This window comes from Echinops telfairi, unplaced genomic scaffold, assembly GCF_000313985.2.
Source record: "Echinops telfairi isolate 266 unplaced genomic scaffold, ASM31398v2 ScPeMD7_4;HRSCAF=17, whole genome shotgun sequence".
NCBI lineage: Eukaryota > Metazoa > Chordata > Mammalia > Afrosoricida > Tenrecidae > Echinops > Echinops telfairi.
The window spans coordinates 49,826,106-49,841,505 of NW_022103900.1; the positions used below are offsets into that span (position 1 = coordinate 49,826,106).

Genomic DNA, 15,400 nt, shown 5'->3' on the forward strand with positions numbered 1-15,400 from the left:
TAATGTCGGGGGTTTAAGTGGAGAGAAAATGTTTTGAGAAACGATGTACAAATGCACTTTACACAATTGATGTGTGTATGGATTGGGATAACAGTCGTATGAGCCCCTAATAAAATGTTAAAGAAAAACCAAGAAAAAACAAACAAACAAACAAACAAAAAGCAGATCCAGGAATGGGTGTGGGGCACACACTAAATTCTAGCTCCAATTTAAGAAATACCATTTTTATCCTGAGGAGTTTTATAATCATGGAGGCTTTGAGCTTCATAAAACAGAAAGAGAGGAAAACAAACAAAAAAAACCAAAGAAACAAAACCAGAACTCTAAGGTCTTCCTGACATGGAGTGTTTTATAAAAGGCTTCAGCATAAAAGCAACAATCACAAGGCTGACTCTCACAGTAATAATGAACTAGAAATAAACTTGCCCCGCAAAAGGCCATTTCTTTATCTAAAGCTTAGTATAAAATGGCATGGGATTTCAAAAAGTTCAAAAACATATGGAACTTGTGTCTGAAAATGTGTCTTTCATGATGTAATGATCTTAATCCATGCTTCTTTGATTAAAAAATAATCCTCAAAGAGAAGTTTAACTGGAAGATGATTCCAGAATGCTCCACAGAACTGGAAGAGCCAACCTTTTTCTGAGAAGCCAGATCTTTTCTGAGAAAGGTTAGAATCAACACAAGCCTTGGCAACTTGCCAACACTTAAGGTTCCATAGAGAATTAGACTCTCAAATTCAGAAACAATGACAAGAAAAATATACAGAGACACAGAAGACACCATCTATGTGGAAAAACAAAAACAAAACCCAAAACAAAAACTAGACAGCGGAAATATATGCACATAGTACATGACAGGTACATGCTTCCTTCCCTACTCCTTTTTCCTTTTAAAAAAATTTTTTTCCTACTCCTTTTACATAATGTCCTTCCCAGACAAAACTGTTCTTGGGAACGCACCTTCCTACCTTTTGCAACACATCCACGTATATTTATGCAGGCATGCTAACATTCTCAAACATTACTTTTCCATAAAGACTGAGCCCCCATCCTTTCTTTATTACGTGAAGCACAACTCGCTTGGCAGGGGGACTCCAGGCTCCCTTAATGTTTCGGACAGTTGGTGATGGTGGTAGGAGTTCTGGTTGGTGGGTCAGTGGGCAGTAAATAAGGCAGTAAGACCCAAAATGTCCATATCCAGGAAAAGGAAATAAAGTCCAGCTATAAGCCTACCTGCCTTACACTTCCTCGCTTGCTTTTCATTAGTTCATTCTGTTTCTTTCGTCCTGGATCTCTTCATTTTAAATTAGAGAGTAGGACAAAAATGATTTATTTTGTTGTAATCCATTTACACATATAAACAAAACAAAATTGTGAAGGTTCAAATAAGGGTACTTCATTTTTTTGACATTCTAATGGTTTAGAAATCCTAAAAGACCACTTCAAATGTACATGACACAGAAGATGCATAAAATATACATCACTTAATAGATTTCTGAATTGGCTTAAAACAGAATGCTTAGGATTCTATAAATACCACTTTTTCTCCAAAAACCATTTTATTGGGGAGTAATACAGATATCATAATTCCATAGTTCAATCACATCAAGCAGTATTATACAATTGCTACCACTATCAGTTTCAAAATACCCTCTTCCTTCTTGAACTCCTTAACTTCAGCTCCCTTTTACCATCCCCACCCCCACTACTGTACCCCCAGAAACCCATATTCTACCTGCTGCCCCTATAGGTTCATCAATCCTGGGGTTCGTATATTGAAAAACAAAAATATATGACAAAAATTCAAGAGGGTCACCCCCAACAACGAAATACATCTGAGATAAACCCCGATATAAAAAAAGTAAAAAATACAGAAAATGTTGAAAACTAGATGAGGCCCAAAGCACATCGGAGGGGAATCAAATGAAAAGGTTTTAACTGTTCAAGGCAGGTTTATCATTTGATCTCCTTTTGTCATCTCTCCAATGCCCTGTTTGGTAACCAGTTTCTTCCCGCCCCTCAACTAAAGGAGGCTTCTTTCCTATGTAGAGCTCACAAATGTATCTTACGCTTCCCACTGCCGTCCCACTGCAAGCCAGAATCTCACAATTTAGGCTCTGATATTATTCCCTCCTTTAGTTGAGTGTAAATAAGCTTCATGGTTTACAACCTTAGGTCACTGATGTTGATGTGCTTCTTCCATGTGGACTAAGCTGACATCTCACTTAAAGGCTTTGAAAACAAGCCTTTAAGATCCCAGACACTATTTATCTGATAGCTGGGCACTCTCTCTCAGCAGTGCTTTAAAGAATTAGTAACAGAGGCTAATCAATGACAATATTAATGGAAGATGTTTATGCCTTGGGGAGATGATCAATAAGACTCTCTACCATAAATTAACAAGGAGGTCTCTAAAGGGAGTCAAAGTCAGACTCCTCCCTGGGGGACAGACAGCCGAAAGGTGGGTGAGGGGAGACGTCAGACAGGGCAAGATATGACAAAATACCCATTTATAAACTATCGAGGGCTCATGAGGGAGGCGGGAGCGGGGAGGGAGGGGAAAAATGAGGACCTAATGTCGGGGGTTTAAGTGGAGAGAAAATGTTTTGAGAAACGATGTACAAATGCACTTTACACAATTGATGTGTGTATGGATTGGGATAACAGTCGTATGAGCCCCTAATAAAATGTTAAAGAAAAACCAAGAAAAAACAAACAAACAAACAAACAAAAAGCAGATCCAGGAATGGGTGTGGGGCACACACTAAATTCTAGCTCCAATTTAAGAAATACCATTTTTATCCTGAGGAGTTTTATAATCATGGAGGCTTTGAGCTTCATAAAACAGAAAGAGAGGAAAACAAACAAAAAAAACCAAAGAAACAAAACCAGAACTCTAAGGTCTTCCTGACATGGAGTGTTTTATAAAAGGCTTCAGCATAAAAGCAACAATCACAAGGCTGACTCTCACAGTAATAATGAACTAGAAATAAACTTGCCCCGCAAAAGGCCATTTCTTTATCTAAAGCTTAGTATAAAATGGCATGGGATTTCAAAAAGTTCAAAAACATATGGAACTTGTGTCTGAAAATGTGTCTTTCATGATGTAATGATCTTAATCCATGCTTCTTTGATTAAAAAATAATCCTCAAAGAGAAGTTTAACTGGAAGATGATTCCAGAATGCTCCACAGAACTGGAAGAGCCAACCTTTTTCTGAGAAGCCAGATCTTTTCTGAGAAAGGTTAGAATCAACACAAGCCTTGGCAACTTGCCAACACTTAAGGTTCCATAGAGAATTAGACTCTCAAATTCAGAAACAATGACAAGAAAAATATACAGAGACACAGAAGACACCATCTATGTGGAAAAACAAAAACAAAACCCAAAACAAAAACTAGACAGCGGAAATATATGCACATAGTACATGACAGGTACATGCTTCCTTCCCTACTCCTTTTTCCTTTTAAAAAAATTTTTTTCCTACTCCTTTTACATAATGTCCTTCCCAGACAAAACTGTTCTTGGGAACGCACCTTCCTACCTTTTGCAACACATCCACGTATATTTATGCAGGCATGCTAACATAATACCCACAAAAGGGTTTCAAAAGTTCAAGAAAATATGGAATTAGAAGATAATAATTTTCACTGCAGATTTTAGGAAACAACATTTCTGCAGCATTTACTAAAAGGTTTTGTGATTAAAATGAACTTTAAGCCACACAAATCTTATAAATTTTCAAAATCCAGGCTCCGTGTAGGGTTAAATTATGCATTATACAAAGGTACCATTCGTGTAGATCTGTATATTCAATAACATGTTGGTAATAGCAGGACAAACATGTTTTTTATTTTTCTGAAACAGAAAGTAAATTTTTACAGGAAGTCAACAGACAGCCAATGGCAGTTGTGCACCAAGCTAAGTGGTCAGATAAATTGATATCAGCCTGATTATGCTATATACATGCTTTTAGTAACAAAGTGGTCCTATTTTAAGAGTAAAACTTTTCTCATCAATCCTTGAATAATTGCCACCTGAATTATGAATAAAATACAAGACTGATCATCTTAATTCTCTGTGAGCTTTACAAAGATTTAAATTAGAAGTATCACTCTGGTTCTTACAATATTTACCATTAACTAAAATCAAATCAAAGCCGTCTGTCAACGAACTTCCAAGTCACAGGGACCCTATAGGACAGAAGAGAATTGCCCCATAGGGTTATCAAGGCTGTAAACCTTGAGAAAAGCAGACCACTTCTTTCTCCCTCAGAGCTGCCCTTGGGCTTGAGCCACCGACATTTCAGTAGGGAGTGGAGCACTTCCCCCAGTGCCACCAGGCCTCCTTCACATTGGCCCTGCGATGCAGAAATGCATGACCAAACCCACTCAGCTGGGATCCAGAAGACTGTTCATAGTCCTGTGAAAAGTCCTGAAGCCTCCTATCTCTGTGTATTCTCTAGCACACATATAACGCATACATATAGACTAATTACGTTTGCTACTACTAGTCTACTCACTCAGTTGCCAGCCCATTCTTTCAGTAACTTTTTAATTAATAACTTAAATGTGCAGGGTTAGGTATCAGCTTGAAGTCTTACTGTAGCCCACAGGTGGAGCTAATGTCCAACATGCATTTGGAACAATAACCCTTAAAGTACGTTATGATTGAAAGGAGACGTTGCCTTTATTCTTAGATACCCTAACTGATAGAATTTAGATAATCTAATATCCATATTCACTAATATCCAGCCTGTTTGGGCCTGTTCCGCAGACCTGCTACCTAATCTTCGGTTGGGTTCCTTGAACCGGTTGTCAAAATAGCGCTGGTCAACAGGATTCTTTCAAAGGTGGGTGGCTGGGCAGCCACCCACGGTGGAAATCACAAATTCACAAAGTTTACTTGTTTCAATGTTCATCTGTGCCACAGTTCATTCTAAGCACCTGTAGTAATGTTCATGACAGGTATAAAAAAGTACATGGAACTTTGCTTGCAACATTTATTTACTCATTTCATAAAATTCATTTACATTTGTGATTAAATACTACATTTTATGTCCCTTTGCTTGTTCCTAAAGTAAACAAACACAGAATGTAGAGAGAAAAAGTCACCAACAACCAGCAAGTGACACACGGTCCTTCTTTTCAGCTTTGGGCTAAAACCCAAAGTCCCCTGAGACATGAGTGAATTATGCAAATCCTGAAAAAGTTCAGAGAGCTAAAAATATTATCAGAACAATTTCTGCCAGTTCAACAGAAGCAGAAAAGGGGGTTCAAAGGTAAACGTAATACCAGGATGTTCAGATATAGCAAATATAATAACTATTGTCCAATCGGCCTACCTCTAGCGGAATAGAATTCTACTCCTACAGCAAAAACGTGGTCAAAGATGAATTACACCACCCCTGATGCTCTCATAAAGATGAAGAACAATGTAAGAGAGGAAACCAATTAAAAGCAACATTTACATATTTTAAATAACAGTGTTATTGTTTTGGGGGGGGAAGTCAGGTATCATTTAGCATTTTCATGAATATTTAAAAACTCTTATCTACTTTTATATACCTCTTTTATTGTTCTTATTTGATTATTAATAGTATGAAATAATAAATTACCTTTTGGTATATAGTTTGTTTATACTTAAAACAGTCATTAAGGCAGTGAACCAATTGTTAAATTATTTGCATGACACCACTGCTAATAATGTAAATAACCCAATTAATCAATATCACGCTACATTCAAATATGAAAATAAGCCATTTTTATAGACTAACAAAATTTAAACTTAATCTACTTACCTCTCGTTTGTAGCCCCTTTCCACAGGCTTCACTCGTGCCCATTAGTCCCTGCCTGACAGACTCTGGTGCTAACACACAAGGACCCCATTTCTGTGGCTTCCACCTGCAATGACAGAAAACATCAAGCTAGAAATGCCGCCATGTCAAGCCTAGGAAGAAAATACCCCAAAGAGAATCACTGACATCCCCAACCTAAAGACAGCAGTGGAATAGCAATAGCTATGGTGCCAACATCATAAAATCAGGCACTTGGCAATCTCTAGAGGTGACAACTGTCCGCTCTGCCCTAGATTCAGAGTTAATGCAGGATTTCCCAATTTTCCCAGGTGGACATTTTGCGCATAAACTTCCGCTCATTATGCAAAGTGACAATAGAAAGCATTGGAAGACAGGTCAAATGTAGAAAGCTGAGCTCCTTGTGAACTTAACATTGGTTTAAAAATAAGAAAAAGGAGACAAGGAAGAGAAGAAGGAAGAAGGGGTGGGACAGGGGTGGGAGGAGGGGGGTTTCCCTAGAGCAATGAAGAGACCGTGAACACAGGGAAGTCGGTGTGTAAAACTTCAGACGTAGTGTCCTGCTTCCCAACTTCTATGAGGTATTCTCTCGAACTTTGAAGTAGCTCAGATGTCTCAATGAATTATAGAACACCAGGGAGTTGAGGACAAATGACACCGATCTCATGCACTAGTTCATCTTAGGAAGAAGAACGGTCCCACCACAGATGAAACACCAACAGCTCTGTTTCTCAGACAAGCCCAGCCTTAAGGGAGCTCAGTGCTGTTCCTTTCATGACTCACAAGGCACTTTGTGAATCATGTCCTTAAGTCTGCATCTTCACAGTGGTCCAGAAAACTCAAGTCTGAGTGTTACCACAAATTCTGCTCCTTTGCTTAGCCTACTTTATATCCTTTCATATGAGCAAGCACCTCTAATAAGAATGGGGCCAGTGGTGTGAGTGGCAGAACGGGGAGGGTAAAGGGAGAATGGGTAGGAAAGAGGGAACCGATTACATGGAACTGTGTGTGACCTCCTCCCTGGGGGACAGACAACCAAAAAGTGGATGAAGGGAGACGTCGGACAGGGCAAGATATGACAAAATACCCATTTATAAACTATCAAGGGCTCATGCGGGAGGGGAGGGAGGGGGAAAATGAGGACCTAATGTCGGGGGTTTAGATGGAGAGAAAATGTTTTGAGAAACGATGTACAAATGCGCTTTGCACGGTTGATGTGTGTATGGATTGGGATGGCAGTTGTATGAGCCCCTAATAAAATGTTAAAAAAGAAAAAAAAAAAGAAATATTATTTCAAAATTTGAAACAGAAACATAACATAAAGATACCACTGTCGGCATCCATGTTGAGAACACCTGAAGAATTGGGGAGAAACCAGGAAACAGCTAAATTGCAGAACTTGTCACATGTACAGGAACAGCCCGTTACTTTCAGTAATTTTTTTTTTTTTTACTTTCAGTAATTTTACATTTACTTCATATACACCTATACTCATTAGCCATAATTCTAACACTCACACAGTCTAAACTGTTCCCTTCAGAAACCAAAACGATAAGAGTATTTTCCAATTTTCACCTAGGACAAGTCATTGATTTAGATCATGTGAGCTGAGTTCACTTAGCTTTTGTAAGCCAAAATGAACAGTAAGAATCTAAGATACTTTATCTTCCTACATCGACTGAGAGTGGGATTTAACAGTGCTTTTAAGCTCTACATTTTTAGACGACAAACTTGGAGTCTAGGAAGGGAAGTCCTAAATTAACAGTTGCACGAGGCAGAACAAGCCAGTGGTCTATTTTGAGTCCCTCAGTGCTCAGCGAAGGTCTGTGGCCACACCACACTGACAATCTTGTGTAAGTATGCAGGTACAAATATTGCCGGGTTCCCTGTTGCTGGAAATGATTTTATAAAGCAGACGTCATTGACAGTTCATTTTTTTACTTTGCAATGAAATGAGTTGGGCACTGCCAGTACACAGAGAGTACATGCTATAGGGATGCTGATTCTGTTTTACTTTAGCAAATCGAAGGTTGGCATATGCGATCTTAATGGAGTAAAAAAGGACCATACAATAATCATAAAGGCCTATTTCAATTTGCTTATGATATTTGTCTCCCTGAACTAGTACAGTATTGTTCAGAATCCAGGAATGTTTCACTAAAGAGGAAGGAATTGTGCTGATCATATGAACAGAGCTGAAATAACTCATAAAGAGAAATGATAAAATTCACACACAGTGGAGCTGATTATTCAGAGAAATGGCAGGAGGTCAGTGATGGAAACTAGATCAAACATGAGTGGATAAATTGAAGTGCATCTTCAGAAAGAAAGAAAAAAAAAAGTAGAGAATGCCCAATAGACTGGATGAACATGCTAATAATCTCCAGAATGTTCTCTGTTCCCAATAACCCTGGGTCCATAGAGATATCTGATGATATTTGATTTGGTTTCTTCCACTTGGCTATTGTCCTTGAGAGCTCTTGTGCTGGGCTCAGAGGCTCAATGTTTACCCACAGTACAACAGGGTCCATAGTTGCAGTTTACACAATGGTTCTGTGGTTCACGAGGACAAACGAGCAGTATCTGGGTATGTGCCCAGTGTTTGTTGCCATTCTTCCCTAAACTGGTCATCAGATAAAAGGAATGGGAGTGAAAGAAGATAAAATTGATATTACTTTAGACTTCTTGGTCACTTCCTAATGACTTTCCAGGCTTTGTTGAATGTGAGGAGTCTCCTTTAAAATAAACAACCCATTAAAAAAGTAAATTATGCTGAGTTTCAAATTTATTCACAGTGGAATAAATCAGGCTTTGAATTTCACAGATTTAGTTGGAGCACTGGGTGTTTTTGCTGAAGGAATTTGTAAATGGGCTGATAGTTAAATGATTTTTAAGTTCATGTTCTCTTCATAAATGAGCAAAATCCAACAGCGATTGAAATGAATTAATGAATTTGTGAAAGTTAAATTTCAATCAGGTTTAAAACTATTTAGTTCTAAGAATGTATAAGCTTATGACTAAGCAAACAAACTCTAGTTATTGCTTTTATAAATAATAACCATTAACATACCAAAGGAAATATACAGAGAATATATGTAGTTTAAAAGTTAGAAGTTTTAGTCTTTGCTTAAAAATCATTACCCCTAGGTAATTTTTTTTTTCAAATTAGATAGTCCCTTAAAATGTAGATGTGATGAAAATTGAAAAGTAAAATATTTTTAAGCATATGAGAACTCAGTATAAGTTCTTCTTGGCTTTTTAATTAAAGGTGTTAGGATTATAAATATATACATTTATAATAAGTATACATTTACCTTTATTTTATCATATACTACATAGAATATATGTTTACAGCATATATAAACTTACTTTTATGATTTTGGGTTTGTTACAAGAAGGGACGAGTCCTTGGGAAAGGTGATACAGTTGGTAAAGGAAAGGATCCGTTTCAAAGATCTTCAACAAGATGGATTGATACAATGGCTGCAAAAATGGGTTTCAGCCTAACAATGATTGAGAGGTTGGTGCTGCCTTTGATTCTGGAAAGTATTTGATTCTGTTATACATGGTTCCCATGAGGTAGAACTGACTCTATGGCTGACAACTCACAACAACTGTGTGTGTGTGTGTGTGTGTGTGTGTGTGTTGAATTAAATTGTGAATTCATGGAATTGTGCCCTTTATAAATCATCGATCGACTTGGCTGGGCAAGGATTCTCAGTGATTTGGAAGTTATGCAAGGATGAATTTGGCATATTCAATGATGCAACCATGCCTAGTGATGTTACCTGATGTGATCAGCTAATCAGTTGTAAAGGACAAGGGTAAAATATAATCCTTACTTAGGTCACAGCCCCGACCTTGTAGGGTAAGCCAGGTCAAGAGTGTATCCCAGGGGTATGGCTTGCACTGTCTTTTACGTCAGCAGAGCAGGAAGAATCGGAGCCTCCCTTGAAAGAAGAGCCAGGAGCAGAGCGTGTCATTTGGAGCCCGAGTCCTGATGCTGAGGACCTCCTCCACTCAATGGACAAGTAATGCCGAGACTCAGAGAGCTCTCCGTGGGGCACCAAGTACAGAGAGGGGGGAAGGAGGCAAGGACTTTCAGCAGAGTCAGCAGAGAGAGAAGGCTTCCCCTAGAACCTGAGTGAACGTCCCTGAAACTGCAAGAGAATCAATTTCTGTTTTCATAAAGTCATCCACTTTGACCCTATAAAAGTTTGGAGACTACAAACTTTTATGAAAGCAGACAGCCTCGTTTTTCTCCTGAAGCTGCTGTTTGGATTGCCAACCTTAAGGTGAAGCAGTCCACTGCCTAACCCACAGCACCACCAGGCCTCCTTTACATACGAAAGGACTTTAAAGAGTTCTCGGAAAAGTAGAAATCAAAAAAAATGGGAGCATTTTGTAGGTCTGTGTGTGTGTAGGGGTAAAATATCTGATAAAGGTTTTATATTCCATCTCTATGGGTCTCAGATCTCAATGTGTTCCTGGGTGGCAGAAGTTCAAAAGCACACTTACAATTAAAATGTTTTTCTTCTATTAATTAGACTATCAAATTAATTGCTCCAAATATATTCCAGGAAAGAGGGGAATACAATGAGATATTTGAGGATATACACCATTGCCTCTTCACATTTCCCCTAAATAAGCATATTTAATTATAAAGAAGCAGGTCATGACTTATACTAAGATCTTATTATTTAAAAAGTTAATTACCTATACACTGGGCAGATTGAAATATCTTCACATTCTCTCTCTTCAAATAAGGTATCTGGGCATTCTTGGCCTCCATTGGCTGCTTCTTGGATGACAATCCTGTATCGAGACTGTTTTATTGTGGTATTTCCTGAAGTAAAGGAAAAATAAAATTATAGTACCCTTTCCAATGGATGCACATCACAATCCAGGTGGAGGTAGCAATCCAAGAATCAGAAGAGAAGAAAACAGATGAAGTAATCATAGGTGAGCATGCAACCTGGGAAATAAGACTAACAAGAAAAGATCAGAGAATAACATTAAATTGAACTTCCGTGAGACAGTCAGTGTAATTAAGAAATGTAATTTGAAATCTATGAGCTCTAAAGTGTAAAGAGTGTTTCATACTGTCTTAATACGTTTTAAATTGAGTAGAGTCTACATAATACACCCCTCTATCAGTTGGTTATGCTGGCCATTGTATGTTGTTAGGACGCTAGACATTATGCCACTATTCTTTCAAAGCCATTCACAGAGCACAGGTTTTCATGGAGCTTCTAGATCGACTCGAAGACAAGCCTGGTGATTGATTCTGAAAATCAGCCAGTGAAAACCCTATGAGTTCAAACACTTTGATCTGCAACCACACATGAGCAGTTGGTCATGAGTTAGGGCTAGCTCACTGGCAGCACCGAGCAGCAATCTCATCATCTATGACTTAAGAGGCATGTAACCCGTCATCATCTGATGTTCACATGCTGCTTGGTATCAAAACAACGACTCAGGGCTTGGAATGCCACCACTAACAATTCAGTTCCTTGGAAAAGGCATTTCCCTCTCTAAGCTAGTGTTTATAATGCAAATAAGCTCATAAAATTAATACATCACCAACCTATATTTTATAGATATTAGTTCGCTGAATGTGTTATTCCTCATCATGTGGGACAATACGCATATAATTGGATTTTAGAGGAGAGGCACTAAAAGTGCTTTCATATCTATTTCATATGTTCTTCATGCTATTGCTAAGAAGCAGAACTAATAGCACCTCAATAAAAAGAAAACTGATGGTCGCTGTAATGTGCTGGGGCATTCACTGCAAAATCCTTAGATGCCTTCTGAATCAACCACCAGAGCAACAACAATTATATGTGTGCTGTTCAGGAACTGTTTCAATTACTATGTGCAAGGTATCATAGGAAATATATCAACACAAATTCTTGAACTCCAACACGTATAATTAAGCATAAATGCAATGGAGCATATATTTCCCCAACTAGTTTTAGGACACCATTGGATATAAGTGCAGTGGTTAGGTGGGTACAAAAGAAAGCAATCATTGCTGGCTCCGGAAACCAAAACTCATGTAGGAAGTAGAAGTTGTTCTCTGCCTTCAAGGTTGAATCAGAAACACTAAACAAAACAGGACGGGGTGATTCCTAACCAAATGAAGTCTAAAAAAAGGCACAACGATGCAAGTTCATTTACAAAGAAAGATTCCTACTTACACTTGGAAAGTAGATGTGTGTGCATGTGAGTGTGTGTGCACATGTCGCACACGCAGAGACAAGAAGGCACAGAAGGCATAGAGGGAGGTGTAAAGAGTGGAGCGAAGGAAGTATAAGAGAAAATGGAATTAGTTGGTAGGTTTGGTACAGGTAACAGACCTGACCATGTTAAAAGTTAATTTTGACAAAGCTAGTAAATTAAGTGGAGCAAAACAAAAGAAGTAAAAGTAGATTTTATTTAAAATACAAAAGAAAAATATACATTAAAAAAATACTACTGCAAAAAGGTATTTAATGAGAATCAACAGATCTCCCCACCCATGAACCCAGCTTGCCCTTCTCTTTAAAAGGAACACTTTTGAATGTTTCTGTATTTAGATCTTTTGAAACTAATTTCAAATATATAATTACAATAGTATGCCATTGCCTTTTGACTTTCTGCTATATTATCTTTCAACATCATCTTTGAATTTCTGCTATAAAAGATAAGAATCTCTTGGAACCACCTTCAAGTTTTGCATTTTAATCAATTTTAAAAATCAGGCCTCTAGTTACTTAGCTCACTGGTCAGTCGGTTGTACTGTGATTATGGTGTTTTGGTGTGATGCTGGAAGCTAAGCCACAGGTGTTTCAGATTCCAGTATGGTCACCTGTGGTGGACAGACTTCAGTGGTGCTTCTGGACTTAAACAGTATTCAAAGAAGGACATGGTGTTAACCTCTGAAGAAAAAACAACCACTGCAAATCTTACAAATAAATAGCAGTGGAACAATGTCTGATATAGTACCAGAAGATGTAACGGGGCTCAGGGAGAAATGCTTCCTCAAATCAGAGGCAACCTTAGTGACATGGTTTGATAAAGGCTTCCAAGGACTTCATTGCTGATACGGCATAACTCAATAGGATAAGAAACAGCTGTAAACACCTGTTAATAATCAAATCATGGCATGTCAGAAGCATGAATGCAGGTAGGTTGGAAGTCATCAAAAGTAAGATGGAGGGACCAGATTGTCTGACTGATATCCATCTGACCTAGCAGTGACGAGGGCTGAGGTTAGCAGTACCAGGTTGGATAAAATATGTGGATCCTGTGAGCTGGTGAAAGTTGCTGCATACTGATGGGTTCCCTGGACTTTATTTTGCTTATGGTTGCAGTTGTTCAAAGTTCCAAATGGAATGAAGATTTTTTGATCAAAGAATGTCCATGTCCCCCCAGACCACTGGGTTGATAAAGATGGGCAATTTAGAAAAAGATATATCCCAGATGGGGTGAAATCTAGTATTGAAGTTGCTGGCTTATAAGCTTTCATGGTTGTAAAACAAAGGAGGATCCCAAGTGAATAGTTTTCTCTTTTCCTGATGGGTCTGGAGAATAGAAGATGGGGGAAGATATTGATCAGAAGATATGGTCAAGGTTGCCTTCCAACAGGGTTAATGGTGATTGTGAAAACTGTAATTACAGAAGGTGTAAATGAAAGAGGGAGGGCATTATTGTCTCAAGGACGAATAGGTTAATGGCTAGAGCATCCAGGGGGTGGCCTCAGATGCAGTCAATTAATATGGCCCTTCTAGGTATAATTCCTTAACTGGGGTATTTTAATTCTGGACTCCATGCCTGCACCATGATCCCGTTTGGGAAGGAGTTCTGTTACAGGATTAAGGTGAGGTTAAGTCCTGACCTTAGTAGAGGTTGTGAACTAAATCACATCCTTTGTTTCCTTGTGGGTATATTTGAAATTACTTTTCTAAAGGGTGGGGCTTAAAACATCATCATTCTTTTTATGTAGGAGGATAGTCTGCTAAAAGATCAAAATCACACATCCATAAAATCCGTTTTCTGTGCATAAGAGACACCTGGCACACAGAGAAACGCCAGGGCCATTGGAAGAGCAAGGACAAGATTTCTGCTGGAAGCGGTGAAGGTGGCCCAAGACCAGCTGGACTGAAGGCTGTGTCCTGGAGACTCGGAGGAAGTGACAAGACCATGGGGACTTCTCCTCACCGACCAACAGGTGGGGTGCCTTCCGGGTTCACCGAGGCAGAAGCTTGGGGACCAAGAGAGAGGCTAGCGAACAGAGAGAGACAAGTCTGCTGGCTGAGTGAGGTTACTCTGTGCCAGGGAGTGTATCCGACTCCTTGGCTGAGAGAATGAGGCCAGAAAGAAACTTGATTGTTGGCTGAGAAGAGTTGGGGCTGTGAACCAAAAACTGCATCCTTACTGTTCACGCCTCTTGATTTATGGAGACCCATTAGCTTCTCTAAGAAATCCCTCTAATCAGGGGGAAAATGAAATAGGATGCAAAAAAATTTATATTCTAGGCATTTTTTAGTTGATTTGACAATTATATAGTCTAGTATACCTGGATTGACAAATTGAATAGTAATGGGACTACATTCATCATCAAAAAGAACAATTCAGGATCTGTCCTGATGTCAACACATTTAATGATAGGATAAAATATATATGGAAATTAATGTGGCATTTATCAAATTTATCTGCCATCACTAATGCCAAATACAAAGAAATAAAAAATTTTCAATTACTGGCAACTGGAATGTGAAAATTGGAAAAAAGAAGGGACAGCAGTTGGAAAATATGGACATGGTGATAGAAACAATTCCACAGATAGCATGATAAAACTGCACGACCAATAACTTCCTCATTGCAAAAAGCATTTTCTAACACCATAAACAGCAACCACACACTTGGATCTCACTGGTTAAAATATCCAGTAGTCAAACAGACCACAACTGTAGAAAGAGACAATGGGCAGCTCAATATTACCAGTCAAAACAAGGTCAAAAGAGATGCAGAACAGATTACCCATTGCTAATATGAAGTTCAAGATGAAGCAGAATAAAACAAGAACCAAGTATGGCCCTGAGTTTAGAGACCATGTCAAGAAAAGACTTGACTCACTGAACATTAAAGACTGAAGAGGAGGCAAGTTGTGGAACATCAAGGACACCATACAGGAAGAAAGTAAACGAGCATTTCAAAAGAAAAGGAGAAAACACAGAAATAAATGTCAGCGAGTGAAACTTACTCTTGAGTGTAGAGAAGCTAAAGCAGAAGGAAGAAATGATGACGTTAAAGTGGAACAAATCTCTAACATTAGCTGGAGACGCTCAAGTATTATGATGAAAGGTTCAAACACCGGAGTTAGAACACCAAGAGGGAAGAACGTGTGCAGCATTTCTCAAGCTGAAGGAGGGTGTAGTAGTCTGGGTACTTTAGAGAAACAAATCCACAGAAACTCATATAAGAGAGAGTTTTATATTAAGTGTGCATTAAGAAAACATCCCAACCCAATGCTTCCCAGGCCCACAAGTCCAACATTAACCCATTAACCCATATGTCTGACACCAATCCACAAAGT

General features: G+C 38.6%; 1 protein-coding gene across 1 annotated transcript in view; it reads right to left on the minus strand.

The window, feature by feature from the left end:
* THSD7B (thrombospondin type 1 domain containing 7B) overlaps positions 1–15,400 on the minus strand; it is a 936,033-nt gene that overhangs the window by 449,923 nt on the left and 470,710 nt on the right. The window contains exons 10-11 of the mRNA XM_045298904.1: positions 10,534–10,663; positions 5,802–5,905 (exon numbers count right to left, since the gene is read on the minus strand). Of these exons, the coding sequence (XP_045154839.1) occupies positions 5,802–5,905; positions 10,534–10,663 (234 nt within the window). The remainder of the gene's footprint in view (positions 1–5,801; positions 5,906–10,533; positions 10,664–15,400) is intronic.